The 19,983-nt window shown below is 28.3% G+C and overlaps 1 protein-coding gene across 1 annotated transcript in view; it reads right to left on the bottom strand.

The window, feature by feature from the left end:
- Positions 1 to 7: 7 nt before the first annotated feature.
- LOC117170805 (aminopeptidase N) overlaps positions 8 to 19,983 on the bottom strand; it is a 40,257-nt gene continuing 20,281 nt past the window's right edge. The window contains exons 7-11 of the mRNA XM_033357844.1: positions 15,561 to 15,792; positions 11,284 to 11,561; positions 8,496 to 8,695; positions 6,134 to 6,307; positions 8 to 4,025 (exon numbers count right to left, since the gene is read on the bottom strand). Of these exons, the coding sequence (XP_033213735.1) occupies positions 3,578 to 4,025; positions 6,134 to 6,307; positions 8,496 to 8,695; positions 11,284 to 11,561; positions 15,561 to 15,792 (1,332 nt within the window). The 3' untranslated portion in view covers positions 8 to 3,577. The remainder of the gene's footprint in view (positions 4,026 to 6,133; positions 6,308 to 8,495; positions 8,696 to 11,283; positions 11,562 to 15,560; positions 15,793 to 19,983) is intronic.

Genomic DNA, 19,983 nt, shown 5'->3' with positions numbered 1-19,983 from the left:
AACATTTCAAAATTGAAACTTTGAAGAATTATTACAAACTTGCAGAAATATTGCAAAGTTGCATAAATATAGATATCTTCAAAAAGTAAAGAATTATTGCAATTTAAAGCAATATTGCAAAGCTGAAGAAAATCCACTAGTTTGCAACTTTGAAGGAATATGAGAGCATCGTAACTTTTCGGAAATATTGCGAAGTTAAGAAATATAGATACTTGACAAAATTGAAGAATTATTACAGTATTGTAGAAATATTTCAAAGCTAAATAAATGGAGATACCTTCCAACATTGAAGAATTATTACAAACTTGCAGAAATATTTCAACTTTGTAGAATTATTGCAAAGTTGCATAAAAACCTTCAAAAATTGAAGACTTATTGCAACCTTTTAGAAATATTGCAAATTTGCAGCAAAATTTTAATATTGGAACTTTGAAGCAACATCATAATTTTTCAGAAAAATTACAACTTTGCCGCAATATTGCCACTTTGCAAGAATATTGCTACTTTGCAGAAATATTTCAATGTTGCCTTCCAACATTAAAGAAATATTACAAACTTGAAGTAATATGGCAAATTTGCATAAACATGCAGAAATATTGCAACTTTGCAGCAACATTGCACAGCTGAAGATATTTAACTACTTTGCAACTTTTGAGAAATATGGCAACATTGCAAATCTGCAGAAGTATTGCGAGGTTAAGAAACCTTAAAAAATTGAAGAATTATTACAACCTTGCAGAAATATTGCAATTTTACAGTAACATTTCAACATTTCAATAGCGCAATTAAAAAAAATAATGCAACTTTGCAGCAAAGTTGCGATTTTGCAGAAAAATTTCACTTTTGCAAAATATTGCAAGGTTCATTTGACTTGACAGTTTTCCAGAAAGATTAGAAGGTTGCAGAAAGGTTGCAACTTTGTATACTTATTCCAACTTAGTAAAAATATTGCAACTTTGTATACATATTCACACTTTCTTAAAATATTGCAATTTCGAAGAAATAATGCAATATTGCAACCTTGCCACAATATCTCAATTCAAGAATATTTCTACTTTAAAGAAATATTGTAAAGTTGCAAAGATATAAATATCTTCTAGCATTGAGGAATTATTACAACCTTGCAGAAACATCGCAACTTTGCAGATATATTGCAAGGTTACAGATTTATTCCAGCTTTGCAAAAATATTACTACTTTGAACAAATGTTGCAACCTAGCAACTTGAAAGCCATATTGCAAGATTAGAAAACCATTATAACTTTGCAGCAATACTGCAATGTTGCAAAAATTCAGTTGATTTGTAGCTTTGTAAAATTATTGATACTTGACAGAAATATTGCTACATTGAAGAAAATATTGCAATATTGCAACTTTTCGACAATATCCCCATTAAAAAAGTATATTACAACTTTGCAGAATAATTACGAATTGGCAAGTTTTTTGAAATTTTGCAATACTACAGAAATATTGCATTTTTCAAGAAATGTTGTAACATTGCAACTTCAAAGCAATATTAAAATTTTGTAGTAGTACTGAAAGATTGTAGAAATATAATTACTTTGAAACATTGAAAAACTCTTGCAACTTTACGAAAATATTACAACTTTGAAGAAATTTTGCAACTTTGCCACAAAATCGTAACTTAAAAAATTGAAACTTTTTCCCAATATCGCATCTTTAAAAAAATATTGCAACTTTGCAGAATTGTCTCAAACTTGTAAATTTTGTAGAATGATCGCACTTTTTGAGAAATATTGCAACTTTGCAGCAATACCACAGATTTGCAGCAATAATCCAAGATTGTGAAAATATAACTACCTTGGAGCTTTGTAAAATTATTACTAACTTGCAAGTTTGTTAAAATCTTTGCAATATTACAGAAATATTGCAGCATTGCTACTTCAAAGCAATATAAAAACTTTGTAGGAATATTGCAAGGTTGCAGAAATACAGTTAATTTGCAGCTTTGTCAAACTATTGTAACTTTACAGAAATATTGCTACTTCGAAGAAATATTGCAGTATTGCAACTTTGTCGCAATATGGCCATTTTAAAAAATGTTACAACTTTGATAAATTATTGTCAACTTGCAAGTTTGTTGAATTATTTGCAATTATACAGAAATATTGCACTTTTCAAGAAATATTTCACTTTTTAAGAAATATTGCAACATTGCTACTTCGAAGCAATATCACAGGTTTGTAGCAATGCGGCAAGACTGTAAAAATATAATTCCTTGAAGCTTCGTAAAATTATTGCAACTTTACAGAAATATTGCTACTTTGAAGAAATATTATAATATTGCAACTTTGCCCTAATGTCTCAACTTAAAAAATTGCAACTTTGCTGTATTATAGCAAACTTGCAAACTTGAAGGTTGCAGAAATGCAGTTAATTTGTAGCTTTGTAAAATTATTGTAACTTTACAAAAATATAGCTACTTTGAAGAAATATTGCAATATTGCAACTTTGCCACAATATCGCTATTTAAAAAATATTGCAACTTTGCCGAATTATAGAAAATTTTCAATTTTGTAGAAACATTTGCAACGTTACAGATATATTGCACTTTTCATGAAATATTGCAACATTGCTACTTCGAAACAATATGAAAACTTTGTAGAAATAATGCAAGGTTGCAGAAATACAGTTTATTTGTAGCTTTGTAACATTATTGTAACTTTACAGAAATATTTTCACGTTGAATAAATATTACAATATTGCAACTTTTCCACAATATCGCAACTTAAAAAAAAAATTGCAACTTTGAAGAATTATTTCAAACTTGCAACTTTCTAGAATTATTGCAAAATTACAGAAATATTGCACTTTAAAGAAATATTGCAACATTGCAATTTTGTCACAATATCGCCACTTGAGCAATATGAAAAATTTTCAGCAATACTACAAAATTATAGAAATATGACTACCTTGAAACTTTGAAAAATTATTGCAAGTTTACAGAAATATTTCTACTTTGCAGAAATATTTCAATATTGCAACTTTGCTACAATATCAAAATTTAGAGAAAATATTGAAACTTTGCAAAAATATGGCAACATTGCAACGTTGCAAAAATAGGAAAACATTTCAACTTTGCAAAATAATTGCAACTTAGAAAATTTGGAGAAATATAGCAACTTTGCAGCAATATTGTAACTTTGCAGCAACATTGCATGCTGCTGGGGAAGTTACAATTGTGCCCCTCTCATTATCACTGTGTAATATACTATCTTGTTATCACAATTGTATAACTTATTGTGATATGTTTTAAAACAACAGTACACCTAGAATTTTAAGTGCCTTCAATATTTTATTTAAAAAATTGGAAATTTGTGTCAACACAAATACTTTCGGACTTTGGAATTGGTATATTTTCTACAGAACCAGAGATTTTTTGATGAAATTTGGGTACAATACCTAATTTGTTTAAAATATTTTATAAATAATGAAAAAATTAATTTAATAAGAAAAAAATGAATAGCCTCACATAAATAATGATGAGATAGTAAAAGTCTGGGTGTAGCATCTCTTTAATCTGTAAATAAGATAACTATCTGAAGTAATTAAAATTTTCATCCCATCATTTGAGATGTAGGTATCGAACTATTTGTACTTTTCTGGGAGGACTGCAATAAATCTTCTTTCGTCAATTTTTTGTCAAGCCAAGCATTGATGACTGGGAAGTTCTTTTCACTCCATTGGGTTTCTCTTTTAATATTTTCAAGAGCCTCTTCAATAATAGTTTGTACGCTTTTAAATTCCTCTTGTCTACTCGCGTACAATTCTGAAACTTTGTCATAGCCCTCTTGTGTGTTAAATGAAGAAATGGCCGTATTGATGATTCGACTCCATAAATTTGGTTTGTCCTCGAATCTCTTCTTCACAACGTCCCAATGTTCGGCTAAAAAGTTGAACAGTGTTGTGTAACCGGTTGCACTTCCTGTTAATGTACTTGCGATTAAATGGATATCGGAAGTTGAAAATTTTGGATTTTGTTCGATGATTGTTACGTTCAGCAATCTGAAAAATATCAATTTTATTAAAAATTAGAAAATGTTTTGTTATAATTTTTTTCAAAACAACATTCATTAACAACATTTTCTTAAAATTGATACATTATTGAACTTTGACGCAATATTGCTACATTGGTGCGATGATGCTACAGATATACGTTTCTATTATATTAGTTTAACTTTTCATCATTGCAGCAAAATTACTACAGTATTATGGAAACACTGCTTTATTGTTACAAAATTCTTGGCACACTGTTGTACTGCTGATACACTGGTGCTACATTGCTTCAACATGTCAACATTGTTGCAAAATCAATACAACATTGTTAAATTGTACGTTGTTGAAAATTATTCCATATTACTCATAAATTGTTAAAAAAAAATAATAAAAAACTGTGGCAACATCGTTGCATTGTTCCTATATTAGTGCATTATTGCTAAATTCATCCTACATTTTTTCAACATTGATGCATTGTTACGACATTCTTTTAACGTTGTAGCTGCATTGTTTTAACATTGATACAGTTCTGCTACAGTATTGAAAAATGACTGCATTGTTGTAAACTGAATACAGCATTGTAGCAGAATTTATAAATTTTGTTAAAGTGCTGTCACGTTACTCCATTGTTGATACAATGTTGGAAAATCTATGTATTCTTTTGACATTGTTGCGACATTGTGAAATTGTGACAACAGGGTATCATTGTTACATTGTTACATTATTACAACATTGTTATATTTTCGTAACATTGCTATACTGTTACATTGTTGTAACATTGCTCTATTATTATGACATTGCTGCATTATTGTAATATTTTTATATTCAACATTGTTGATATATTGCAGCAAAATTGTTCACGCATTTATACAGCGCTGATACAGGGTTGCAACATGATTAAAGTTTTGCAACATCGCCTACTTGCTGATAAATGGTTACACTGTTGTGACAATGCTACACTATTGCAACTTTGTTACATTGTTGCAACATTGCTCTGTCTTTAGAAAGTTTCTACATTGTTATAACCATGCTGCATTATTTTAACATTGTATATTGTTGTAACATTAATACATTATTTTAACATTGCTACATAATTGGAACGATACTACATTTTTGAAAAATTGATGCATTGTTCCAATAACGTTGCTATATTGTAGCAATATTGTTTCAGAATTTCTACAGAGTTAGAACATTATTGAATTTTTGTTATAAATTTGCAACACTGTTACAACATTGCAGCATTTTTACATTGTTACGCTGCTGTGCCATTACAAAATTCTTAAAAAATACTAACATTGCTATCCTGTTACAACATTTTAATATTGCTGCATTATTGTAACATTGTTATATTGATGTGATATTTCGACATTGGTTAAACTGTTGTAAAATTACTACATTATGATAACATTGTTACATTGTCGTAATTTCCCTATCTTGTTATATTGTTGCAACATTGAAACGTTGTTAAAGAGCGGCAACATTGTTACATTGTTGCACCATTGTTATTTTTTCGTAAAATTGCCACATTGTTACTTGACTGTAAAAATTATTACATTGTGGCAACATTATTAAGTTGCTGCAAGACTACTACATCATAGAAAAATTGTTAGATCGTCGCAACTTTTCAATATGGTTACACTGTTGCAACATTGCAACATTGTTATTTTTCATAACATTGGTATACTATTACATTATTGCAACATTGAAACATGATTGCAACATTGATACATAATCGTTACATTGTTACATTGTTGTAACACTGTTACGCTGTTGGAACATGGTCATATCATTGTGAAATTGCTACATGGTTGTAACATTGCCACAATGACGAAAGATTCAATTTTTGCTACAGGTTTGCAACATTACTCTATTGTTTCAACATGGTTAGATTCTGCTATCTTGGCAACATTGTTACATTGTGGCAACATTTCAAAATTGTTAAATCTTCGTAACATTTCTATACTGTTACATCTTTGCAACATCGCTGCGTTATTGTAACATTGTTATATTGTTGTAACACTTCTATATTTTTACTTTGTTGTAACATTTCTACATTGTGGTGTAAATTTAAAATTGTCGTAAAATTACTACATTATTGTAACAGACAAAAACATTACCTTTTAATCTTATAGTCATCTGTTGGACAACCAGCGAGAGTTTTCAATAGATAAGTCCTCTCACTCTGTTTTCGTTCATTGTTCTGGGGGAAGTTAATTACTCGTTGTAGACCAAATTCCCACTCTTTTTCAGTTCCCCATTTAAATACGGGGCAGAGGAACTCGTTTGCAACACTGAAAAAATTTTACTTCATTTCAAAGAGGTGTATGAAGTTTCACAAAATTTAAGTTTTCTTAATATTTGTTTTACCGAAGTTCGCATGAGCGAACAATAACACAGGGCCACAAACCCCAAACCCACAAGCTGCATATACACAAACGTACAAACCCCAAATCAACAATCCCAAACCCACCAACTCCAAACCCACAAACCCCAAACTAACAACCCGCAAATCCACCAACCCTAAATTATACAAATTTCTCAATTGGTATTATAAGCTGTGAGGTATTTGGGTTTATGGAATTGGGGTTAGAGCGTTTGAGGTTTGTGGTTTGTGGGTTTGTGGTTTGGGGTTTTTTGGGTTTGTGGATTTGGGATTTTTTGGGTTTGTGGGTTCGGGATTTTTTGCTTTGTGGGTTTGGGGTTTTTTTTAGTTTGTGGGTTTGGGGTTTTTGGGTTTGAGGTTTTTGGGTTTGTGGGTTTGGGGTTTGTAGTTTTGTGGATATGGAGATTGTGTAGTTGGAGTTTGTGAGTTTGTAACTTGTGGGTTTGTTGATATGTAGCTTGTAAGTTTCGGGTTTGGGGTTTGTGGGTTTGGGGTTTGTAGGTTTTTTAATGTGGAGCTTGAGTAGTTGGTGTCTGTGGGTTTGGAGCTTGTTGGTTTGGGGTTTGTGGGTTTGTTGATATGGAGCTTGTGGGTTTGGGGTTTGTGGGTTTAGGGTTTGTAAGTTTGTGGATATGGAGCTTGTGTAGTTGAAGTTTGTGGATTTGAAGCTTATGGGTTTGGAGCTTGTGGGTTTGGGGCTTATTGGTTTGGGGTTAGGGGTTTGTGGGTTTGAGGCTTGTTGGTTTGGGTTTAGGGGTGTTGGGTTTGGGGCTCGTTAGTTTATGGGTTTGAGCCTTGTTGATTTGGGGCTTGTAGGTTGGGAGTCGAAATGTATGCAGAAATTACAGGGTTTTAACCATTTTTTAAATTTTACTGCAAATTCTGACGTGCTGGCTCAATTCTGCGAATGGATTCGTGTCCAGTAACCCCAAAAACATAAAGTATACCTATTAGAATTTTGGTAGACTCCCAAAACCATTTTGTGGTCCTGTGTAATTTACTATTATTTTTATTTATCAGAATTGTCAATTTGTCATCCCACAGAAATTAAATTTTTAACAAATTGCCTAAACAAACTCGCCATTGATCAAAATTCATTGAGATATACTTTGGAAACATAAATGGATAATTTAATCTACAAGTTAGTTTTTATAAAGAATTTCATGTAATAAATGCATCAGTAAAGTGCGCAAATGTTAAATAATAAGTTAACAGTTCCTATTCTTATAAAAAATTGTAAAAACCAATATATAATTTTTTTCTAGGTTTTCGTTTCTTTTTTTCTATAGATTGGTTATTTATTGAAATTGGGTTTTATCAATAAATTCTGTTGAAAGAAAATTAATACTGATAGTTCTTCGAGATTTTGAGCAAATAAGGAAAATTATATTTATTATAAATAATTTATTAAATAAATATTCAACCGAGTGAGTTTTTTTTTTAATTCAACTGTTATATTACTACCTAAGCGTTGATATTGTGAGGAAACAGTTGGAAGAAAATTAAACAATTATTATCCATAATAACAGACAAATATTATAAACGAAACACACAAATGAAATTTTCTTCGTAGAAAAATATCAGTTTTTCAATAAAATCTTCTTGATAGTTTGCTAAAAAAATTTAATTTTTAATATTTTTTTCACGCGGATCAAAAATTAATATCAACTAGTTTTAGGAAATCTTTAAAGATGATTTAATAAGAAAAATTATTTTTTTCCATGAAAAAATATTAATTTGTTTCCTTTGTTGATACTATTTGTTATTAACAATAATAAATATAAATCACTATATTTGCTTATCATTGTTGCAAACGAAATTAAATTTAAACAACCAAGGTGGTTTAGTATCTTACAAATTTAATTTTTAAAAAATGGACTAATTTTGATAATCCGGGTTTTCAATTTTTAAATCTCAAATTCTCAAAACCTTGTCAAAAAATTGTTTTGTTTGTTAAATCGGTAAGAAATGATTTTTTCACTTGAGCATTGACTGCCCGCTCGATTAAAAAATAATTCGCTCAAGGGAAAATAGAATTTTTGAAATATTTATGAGCCTCAATTTAAATAAAATATCACAATAAAAAAAATACTGACGGGTTTCCCTTATCTGGTTCTTCATCCGTTAGCCATTTATTGAATTGTTTTCGTGCTTCCATTATACAAGGTTCATATCCAGCACGACACAAAAATATTTTTGATAATCCTCTCATGTGCGTTTTCCATGAGGGTTCGTCAGGTTGTGCATTTTCTGATAATTCCATGTACAAAGGCTTCAATAAGCTGCGAATGTACGCCTGAAATAATAAAAAATTATCTTATTAAAAATATGTATAGTCGAAACTGGATTTAGTGTTCGGTCACGCATGAGTGAACGCCGAATCACTCAGGCGTGACAAAACAGAGAAACAGAACCGTTCCAAGACTCTGGATTTATGGTCACCGTCAGTCCCAAAACAGACACTAAATCCAGATTTGACTTAATTGGCTGAATCAAACCAAATTTTGGTTGATTAAACTTAATATTTTATTTATTCAACAAAACTTTGTTGTTGAATCAACACAAATTTAGTTGATTCAACAAAATCATTTTCTGGGTGTAAAAGCGCATTCTCGAAAAATGTTGAAAACAAAGTCTAAGAGTACACTGCTAATAACTTGTGATTTTATAAAACTTTACAATACAAAATATAATGTAAAAGAGCAATAGAGGTACTGTAAAGTAAAATGGAAATTTACATTTACAATTCTCTCTAAAGACCGATTTTTTAAACAAAATTTTACTAGTTTTTTATTCGAATTTAAAACGGACAAAAAACATAATTTGCTTTTTTTATTAAAAATTATGAGCATAGAAAATATTGCTGAAAACAATTTTTATTGTTATAAACACATTAATTTATATTGTATTTTTCAACATATAAAATTTATATTTTCTCTAATCGAAAATCTTCTTTTTAGTTTAAAAATTCAACAATTCGGTTGATTTTTTTCTTTTTAAACTGAAAAATCTCTCTTCGTAGAAAATTCAACTTTTTTGTTACATATCTTTTTTTATTTAAGATTCATTAGCTGAGTTGGAAATTCTTTTCTTGAATTTAAAATTTCACAATTTGGCTAAATATTTGTTTTTCTTTTGATTGAAAATAAATTTTGGCAACTGAAAATTTAAACATTTATTTTCAGGTTTCAAATTTTTACTTTCTAGTTGAAGATTCATCTTTTTTGGTTAAAGATTCTATTTTTATGGAAAATTAATTTTGTTAGTTCAAATTTTTATTTGAAAATTTATTTATTTGTTTAAAAATTAAATTGGTTATTTAAAAATTGAACTGCTTTGTCAAAAATTCACTTTTTCATGTTTAAAATTCTTTTTTTTGTTTGTTAAAAAATAAACTACTTGGTTAAAAGCTACTGGTTAAAAATGATCTTTTTTAGTTAAATATTCCATTATTTGGTTAAAAATGTATGCATTTTGCTGATTTTTTTTATATAGAAAGTAAATCATCTCTGTTGAAAATTCATCTCATTGTTTGAAAATTAAATTTTTTTTTTAAATTCGTTTTTCTTTTAATTAATTTTTTAAAGTGCAATTTAACTACTTATTTTCAGGCTGAAAATTTTCGTTTTTAGATGTAAATTTAACTATTTGGTAGAAAATTCATTTTTTTTTGTTAAAAAATTTTACTTTTTGCTTGGAAATTCATCTCTTTGGTTGAAAATTGAATTATTGGGTTTGATATTCGTGTTTTTCGTTAAAAACCAATTCTGTTTAGTAAAAAAAATATCTCCTTGGATGAAAATTAACTTTTTTTAAATTTAAAAACTAAACTCTTTGATTGACATTTGAACTAAGTGCCAAATTAATAAGAAAAAAAGTGATTTCAAAGATAAAAAATTTGTTGAGTTAAATAATGCGAAATAAATGAACTTGTTTATTGCTATAATTGTTGTTAAATATTCATATTTCTTCTGCTTATATCATTCTTCAGGGAATAAAAGAAGTGACTCGACTAGAAAGAAAAAGTTCTATTATCAAAAATGCGAAATAAATTAATTTGTTTATAATAATTGTTCATAAAAATATCAATTATTGTTGAATAGTAATATCTAGTATCAAGTTAATATCCTAGAGACAAAAGGAAATGATTCCGTAAAAAATTCAAAGTTTCTATGTCCCGCAAAGCTATAAGTAAATTTGTTTATAAAAATTATTTATAACAATGACAATTGTTCTTGATTCCTTTTGTTCGAGATTTTTTATTACTTTTACGTACCTCAGCGATGAAATCAGTATAATTAATGCGTTTAAATACCGGTAAGTGCAGCAAATGTCAGTTTTTTCCGTTAATTTGTTCATAAGAATTATTAAAATAAGGAATTTAATATATAATGAAAATTTTCGTGGGGGGGGGGGATTTTATGTACTAATACTATATATTTTTGAGAAAATAATAATAAGCACAGCAAAATAGGTAGTACAAACATAGAAAATTATGTTTTTTTTGTTATTTGTCAAATCAAATAACAAATGATTGTCATTTTTTGTCAATAAAAATTAAGGTTTTTAATCTAAAGGTCTGTATAAAAATATTTATAGAATTTAGCTGCAAAGAAAATTTAATTCTAGCTTTATTGGGATTCGAACCCAGGTCAAAAGATTGCCAGTCAGTACGATCAGCACCAAACTGCCAATTTGTAGACCCGAGTTCGAATCCCAGCAGAGTTATGGAGAAATTTTTCTGAAAGCTTAAGACTATAACCAATATTTCAAAAATAATTATAAAAAACAAATAAGAAAAAATTATATTAAGTTTTGGTAAAAAAATTTCGATTACTATATGAGAAATTTAAGAGAGAAATGTTGTACAGTGTAAAAACTCACTTGGAATTTAATATAAATTTCTGAGCCATGTATCCTCCTTCCTATGTGGTCAATCATGGTAAAGACAGGCTCCCAAACAACATGATTTCTCTCATTTTTCAAAAAAAGTGTCATATTTAATGCAATATCAAAACATAGCTCATTTGCATAAGCAAGATTCCAGGAATCATGAAACAGTTTTGCTCTGGTTAGGGGTTGGATTGATTCACGTCCAGGTCCTTGGAGAAATTCGGCCAATCTTCTCCAATTTATAGTATCGTAATTTACAGGGAAAGGTCCTAAAATGAGAATAGTAATAATAAAATTTAATTTAATAAATTCAATTTAGAATAAATCCAAATTTTTATTATTTTTTTTAAACTTCTAGCATTCAAACTTAACTAAAAAATTCTTAAATCAAAAATTAAATTAATAAATAATTTAAAATTGATAAAACTAAATTTTAAAGTTAGATTAAAATTGAATTAATTAGGATTAGCTTTAATTTTTAACTGACTTGTTATATTTTTAAGAATATAATTTAAGTTTAAAATAAATACATTTTCAAATAAAAATATGAATTTGTAATCGAGGAGATTAATTTTTTTTTAAAGAAGACGAACTTTCAACAAAATATATAAATTGTCTATCTAAAAAGATAAATTTACAATAACAAATGGATAGTAAAATCTGCTGGTTAAAGATTAATTTTCAATTAAAAAAGAAAGCAATCACAAAAAATTAGTTCAATTTCTTATTAAAATAATTCAATTTTCAAACGGGAAGATTTACTTTCTACCAAAAAGTCGAATTTATAACATAAGCATACAATTTAAACCAAATCATTCAATTTTCAACCAAGAAAAAGAATTTTTTATCAAAAAGACTAATTTTTAACAAAATACATCAATTTTCGTCTAAATAGATGAATTTTACACACAAAAATTTACAATAAAAAATGAAATTTGTTAAATTTACAGTTCGATAAATTAAAGATAAATTTTCAGTCAGAAGAATTAATTTGCTACTGAAAAAGACAAATTTTAAACAAAGTACACCAATTTTGAACAAAAAGTTACATTTTTTCCTAAAATAGTTCAATTTCCAAACAAAAATATGAATTCTCATTCAAGAAAATTTTCTGCCTAAAAAAATTGTAAGAGAAAATGGAACAGTTAAATTTTTAATTAAAAAAATTATTTTCATTTAAAAATATTAATTTTCATGTAAAAAAATATTCAATCGAGCAGTTCAATTTTTTACTATAATATTTCAATTTTCAAGCGAGAAGATTTGCTTTCTACCAACAAGATAAATTTTAAACATATGCATAGAATGTAAACCAAATCGTTCAATTTTTAACCAAGAAAAATAATTTGTATCCAAAAATACCAATTTTTGAAACAGAATACATCAATTTTCATATAAATATATGAATTTCCCTCTAAAAAAAAATTACAATAAAAATGAAATTTGTTAAATTTACAGCTCAAAAAAATAATTTTCCACCAAAAAGGTAAATTTTAAATCAAAAGGATTAATTTTCTAGTGAAAAAGAAATTTTTTTAACAAGATACCACAGTTTTCAACAAAACAAAACAAAAAATAAAGATACAATAAAAAATGAAATAATAATATTTTCAGTTAAAAAATTAATTTTTAGATAAAAAACAAATTTCCAACCAATTTAATTACATTTTTTCCTAAAATAGTTCAATTTCCAACCAAAAACATGAATTTACAATAAAGAAAATTCGTTTTCTACTTAAAAGTCGAGTTTTTGATCAAAAGACATGAACTTTTAACTAAATAAATGATGGTTTATCAAATTAGTCAAATTTTCAACCAAGAAGATAAATTATCTGCCTAACAAGTTATAGTAGGAAATGGAAAATTAAATTTTCAATTCAAAAAATTATTTTCAGTTAAAAACACTAATTTTCAAGTAAAAAAAATTCAAATGATTAGTTCAATTTTTTATTAAAATAATTCAAGTTTCAAGCGAGAAGATTAACTTTCTACCAAAAAGCTGAATTTTAAACATATGAATAAAATGTAAACCAAATTGTTCAATTTTCAATCAAGAAAAACATTTTTTCCCAAAAAGACCAATCTTTAACAAAATATATCAATTTCCAGCTAAATAGTTGAATTTCCAACTGAAAAAATGTACAATAAAAAAATTTAATTTGTTAAATTTACAGTCCAAAAAATAAATTTTCTACAACAAAAAATAAATTTTTAATCAGAAGGATTAATTTTCTACTGAAAAAGATTTGTTTTTAACAAAACACACCAATTAAAAAAAATTTACTATAAAAAATGAAATGGTCAAATTTTCAGTTTAAAAAATAAATTAAAAAAAAAACGAATTTTCAACCAATTTAGTTACATTTTTTCCTAAAATAGTTCAATTTCCAACCAAAAATATGAATCTACAATTAAGAAAATTCGTTTTCTACTTAAAAGACTAATTTTCATGTAAAAAAATATTCAATAGATCAGTTAAATTTTTTATTAAAATAATTCAATATTTAAGCGAGAAGACTAACATTCTATCAAAAAGACGAATTTTAAACATACGTATAAAATGTAAACTAAATCCTTCAATTTTCAACCAAGAAAAAAATTTTTTTCCCAAAAAGACCAGTTTTTAACAGAATACATTAATTTTCATCTAAATAGATGAATTTCCCATTAAAAAAATTTAATGTTAAAGAAATTAATTTTCTACCAAAAAGATCAATTTTCAACCAAAAGATGAATTTTCTACAAAAAAGACAAATTTTTAACAAAATACCTCAAATTCTTAACAAAAAAAAAACAAAGAAATAAATTTACAATAAAAAATAAAATGGTCATATTTTCAATTTTTTAACCAAATACATCGATTTTGATCTAAATAGATCAAAAATTTAATTTTCTAACAAAAAGATAAATTTTCATTCGGAAGGATTAATTTTCTACTGAAAAAGACAAATTTTTAACAAATAAATATAAATTTACAATAAAAAATAAAATAGACAAATTTTAAGTTAAAAAATTAATTTTCAGATAAAGAACTAATTTTCAACCAATTAAATTGATTTTTTTCTAAAATAGTAAAGTTTTCTGATCAAAATATGAATTTACAAGCAAGAAAATTCATTTTATACTTAAAAGACGAATTTTTACCAAAAACATGATCTTTTAACTAACTAAATAAATTTTTAAAGAATCAGTTAAATTTTTAACCAAAAAGATGAATTTCCTGCCTAAAAAAATTATAGTACAAATTGGAACGGTTAAATTTTGAATTCAAAAAATAATTTTGTAGCGAGAATATTGATTTTTTGCTTAAAAAAGAATGTTTTAAAAATAAAATGCATGAATTTTCAACTGAAAATTACAGAATTATTATTATTATTATTATACATGAAAGACAAATCTTGAAAAAAAGAAATGAATTTAAAAAAAATTGTCACCGAAATAGTTAAATTTTCAATCAAAGAGGTTGAATTTTGTTAAAAAAAATTACAAATTATTAACAAAATACATCAATTTCAATCAAATGGTTCAATTTTTGCCTTAAAAAAATGTATAGGAAAAATGGAATAGTAATATTTTCAGTTCAAAAAATTATTTTAGAACCAAAAGAATAACGAATTTTTAAACAAAAAGATAAATTTCCATCGAAATAGCTGAATTTCTAACGAAAAATTATAAATTTTCAAATAAGAAATGATTGCTGAAAAAATTGATTTTCAACTAAAAAAAAAAAAAGAATTTTAAACAAAATTGTTACGTTTTTACTAAAATCGTTGACTTTTAAACCAAAAAGATGAATTTTTAACCAAATAGTTGATTTTTCAAGAAACTATTTGGAATTTTCAAACGAAGAGATTAATTTTCAGCTAAAATGATGAATCTTTAAGTTGAATATTATTGATTAATTACTATTTACTATTTACTGTTTACTATTTATTATTTGCCATTAACTATTTACAATTTATTATTTATTATTTACTAATTTAATTTTTTTCATGTAAAATTATTAGTTAAAAAGTAATTTTCAACCAAAAGGAAGTGGACTTCGATGTCGGCTTCTTTTCGATTCACTGTTTTTATTAATTTTCCTTTAATTTGATTTGAATAATGAAAGCAGAAGTTTAAGAGTGGCTTATCCAAATTTGATTGTTGTATTCTTGCGATTAGAATTTCAAGAATTCCATAGGTCAATGGTAATTAATAATCTGATGTTATTAAAAATAAATGAAAAAGTCAGCTTGGCAGATAGCTGAAAATTGTTGTTTACAGACCTATTTCCTCTGGGTTGGCGATGATGAAACTATTTTTGCTGACGAAATCGTTCATCGTTACGTTTACTCCCTTTTTATTCCGTTTGATCGCTTCATCCGAAAGTAGCCATACAGTAGGCCTGGTATTATTCAAATTTAGTCGCTCTTGGGAAATTATTACCAAGGGGACGTACCACGTAAATCCGTTTTCATATGACGTGAATTTTGATGGTCCCTCTCGGTGATATCGTTTCTAAAATTTTACATATCTCCATATCAATTTTGCATTCATACGAATATACACACATACACATATCTATACTAGTATCATAACAAAATCTCACTTCCGGTGTTTCAGGAATTGAGAACCTCTCTAAATACCCGCTACCTCCCTAAAAGCCCGCTGAACCTTCCACAATGCCCGCTGTGTCCCTTACTCCTAAGGTGAACTTTCTAAATTCCCGGTACCTCTATAAATGCCCGGTACCTCTATAAATGCCCGCTACGTTTCTAACTCTTAGGGTGACCTCTTTAAAAGCCCTATGCCTCTATAAATGCCCGCTACGCCCCTAACTGCGCTCGCGACTTCTCTTAATATCCGTTACCTCTCTAAATAATCCCTAATTGTTACAGAGACCTTGACCTGACCTTCCTAAATGCCCGCGTCGTCCCTAACTGCCTGAAAGACCTCTTGATGACGAGTGCCTCCCGAAATGTCTGCTCGACCTTTTCGAATTTTCGAAATGTCCGTAACTGCCTGGGACACCTTTCTAAATGCCCGTCCAAGTTTTTAAATGCAGGCTACGTTTCTAACTGCACACCCCTAAATGCCTGGTCAATCTCTCTTAAGACCCGCTACCTCCTCAAATGCCAGTCACATCTTTAACTGCCTCCGCGAACTTCATAAATATCCGCTACCTCTTAAAATACCCACTGCCTCTCTATCTTGCTGCGGTACCCTTCTTACTTTAAGCTACCTCTCTAAATCTTCGCCCGACCTTCCTAAATATCTGCTACGTCCCTAACTGCCCGCGCAACCTCTTTATATGCCCTCTACGTCGCTAAATGTTCACCCAAGTTTTCTACATTTCTGCTAGATCCTTGACCTCCCTATCTGCCTGGAGAACCTCTATAAATGCCCGCTTAACTTCACACCTGCTTGTACAACTTCCCTAAGTACCTGCCTGACCCCTCCAAATGCCCGCTACCTCCTTTAATGCTCGTTAGACCTTTCTAAATGCCCGCTACTTTTCTAACAGTCTGCGCGACCTTTCAAAATATCTGCTACCTCTCTAAATGCCCGCTAAAATTGTTGATTTGAACCAAAAAAGACCTATTTTCAGCAAAATAGTTGAATCCTTAATCAAAATGGATTAATTGATAACCAAGCAGTTTCATTTTTAACTGAAAATGATGAATTATAAAAGAAAATCAGAATAATTTTCTAAAAAAGAAATCAACCAAACGGTTCCAATTTAAACCAAAAAGAATGAATTTTTAAGCAATATAATTAATGTTCTACCAAAAAAATAATATTTGAACAAAAAAATTAATATTCTACCAATAACCTTTGATATCCATGCTTTAAAAGCAAGGGTTCCGAGATCTTAATTCTAACGCCAATGCATAATTTTCTGAACCCATTTGAAATTTCTTTTTTCATTAACTAGATATAATAAAATTCCGCATGAATCAATTAGGGGCAATTTTGAAAAAAGTTTTTTCTTATTTAATAACAAAAATGGAAATAAGATTTTTTCTTGGAAGACTACCGGTTTTCTAAAAATACTTGGATTAAATTCAAAATGCATAGAATCAATAAAGCAACTATTCAGAAAAGTCCTCAATAGCTTAGAAATTGTTTAAAAATGTGCTGAATTTGTTATAAACAAATAAGTGAGTTAAAATGGATTCATGGGGATTGGTAGTGATTCTTGAATTAATTTGCACTAAATTTAAACAATTTATGGGCAAAAACAGTTTTTTAGTTTAATTCATGAAATATAATAAGTAAAATGTTATTTTTTAAACAATTATCCATAGTAGGTAGTTATGTTGAAATGAATTAGGTTTCTTCTACGGAATCGGCCAAAAATTATACAAAAATTTCACAAAATTATCAGATTTATTCACCTAATAAAAAATAATGATTTTCTAAACAAGTTTAATTAAAAAAAGCACTGCCAGCCGATCTTTAGAGGTAAAAACTTGTTGTTTTTTTCAACGTAATGAAGTGCTTTCTGCTATCATTCAAAAACAATTATTAATTTTTTAAATGTGATTGATTAACAAATGCTTTTTCCGGATATTTATAAGGTTAAAAACTTGGGTTTTTAATCTAACCAACTGTTAAATAGTAATTTTCAAACGCTTTCTATAAAACTTAAGAAAACTTTTCGCAATTTCGTACTTATAAATTGCCTAAGATGATAGAAATTTGCTTAAATAATTGTCGATAACAATGGAAATTTTTAATTATCATACAAGCTCCCACAAAGTTTAGAAATTAATTATTTCTCCTTCATTACATTGAAAGCAAAAAGTTTTTACCTCCAAGAATAGACATACAGTGAATTTTTTAATTAAATTTGTTTAAGGAATCATCAATTGTTATCGGGTGAATAAGGTTGATAATTTTTTGACATTTTCGTATAATTTTTGGCCGATTCAATAGAAAAAAACTGATTTATAGGAACATAACTACCTGCTATGTAAAATTGTTTATAAGATTTGCTTATTAAATAACAATTTTTAAATTATTTTTCATGAATCAATTGAAAAACGTGATGATTAGGTCACGTGACCAGATTCCTACCTTACCGACACTTTTTAAAACTCATAACTTATTTTGACACAAAGCGTCAAGTTGATTTGAAAATTTGGGACAATAAATAAAAAGCACTAAGAAAGGTGGGTCAGATCCTAAACTTTTATAACTACGAACAAGTTTTCTTCTCAAATAATTTTTTTGTTGGTTTTTTATAATTATTAAAATTCAGGACCAGATCTACCTTTCAAACATTCAAATCGGTTCATTTTTTTTGCCCTGCTTACTGGTCTAAGCCGACTGAAATTAGATGCAATGCATGGACATTTTTGTTTATATCTCGGGAACGCTTGAAAATTTTTCAAATTTTCTTTGTTTGAAGTGAAGATAATATTTCCAGGATTCCTCTTTGTAAATTCAGGATTTATAGTCTTTTTCCTGATCAAGTTATTGCCTTTCATGATCATCAGATTATCCCTCTGTCGGCCTCGCTATCGCGGCCTATCTCGATTGAAACTCGACGCTACGCTTGGACATTTTATCTTATATCTCGGGAACGCATGAAGATTTTTAATATTTTCTTTGCTCAAATTGAAGATAATATTTCAAGGATTCCGTTTTTTAAATTTACGATTTATAGTCTTCTTACCGATCAAGTTATTGCTTTCCATAATCATCAAATTATCCCTCTGTTGGCCTCGCTATCGCGGCCTATCTCGATTGAAACTCGACGTAACGCTTGGACATTTTATCTTATATCTTGCGAACGCATTAAATTTTTTTAAAATTTTCTTTGGTTAAATTAAGGATAGTATTTCAACGATTCCCTTTTGTAAATTTAGGATTTATTGTCTTCTTCCTGATCAAGTTATCGACTTTCATAGTCATCAGATTAAGCCTCTGTCGGCCGCTTGATTGCGGCCTAACTCGATTGAAACTCAACGTAACGCTTGGATATTTTAGCTTCTATTTTGAGAACGGATGAAGATTTTAAACATTTTCTCTGCTTTTTCGATTGATTGCGGCTCAACTCGATTGAAACTCCACTCAATGCCTGGACATTTTATTTTATATCACGGGAACGCATAAACATTTTTAAAATTTTATTTTTCTTAAATTGAAGATAACATTTCAAGGATTCCGTTTTGTAAATTTAGGATTAATAGTCTTCTTACCGATTAAGTTATTGCCTTTCATAATCATCAGATAATCCTTTTATCGGCCTCGCTATCGCGGCCTATCTCGATTGAAACTCGACGCGACGCTTAGACATTTTTGTTGATATTTCGGGAACGCTTAAGGATTTTAAAAAATTTCTTTGCTCAGATTGAACATAATATTTCAAGGATTTTGTTTTTTAAATACAGAAATTTTATTCTTTTTACTGATCAAGTTTTTGCCGTTCATAATCATCAGATTATCCCTCTGTCGGCCTCGCTATCGCGGCCTATCTCGATTGAAACTCGACGCAACGCTTAGACATTTTTGTTAATATCTCGGGAACGCTTAAGGATTTTTAAAATTTTCTTTGCTCAGATTGAAGATAATATTTCAAGGATTTTGTTTTTTAAATTTAGAAATTTTATTCTTTTTACTGATCAAGTTTTTGCCGTTCATAATCATCAGATTATCCCTCTGTCGGCCTCGCTATCGCGGCCTATCTCGATTGAAACTCGA

Source organism: Belonocnema kinseyi, chromosome 4 (assembly GCF_010883055.1).
Source record: "Belonocnema kinseyi isolate 2016_QV_RU_SX_M_011 chromosome 4, B_treatae_v1, whole genome shotgun sequence".
In the NCBI taxonomy this organism is placed as follows: domain Eukaryota; kingdom Metazoa; phylum Arthropoda; class Insecta; order Hymenoptera; family Cynipidae; genus Belonocnema; species Belonocnema kinseyi.
This window is presented reverse-complemented; position numbering and strand designations above follow the sequence as displayed.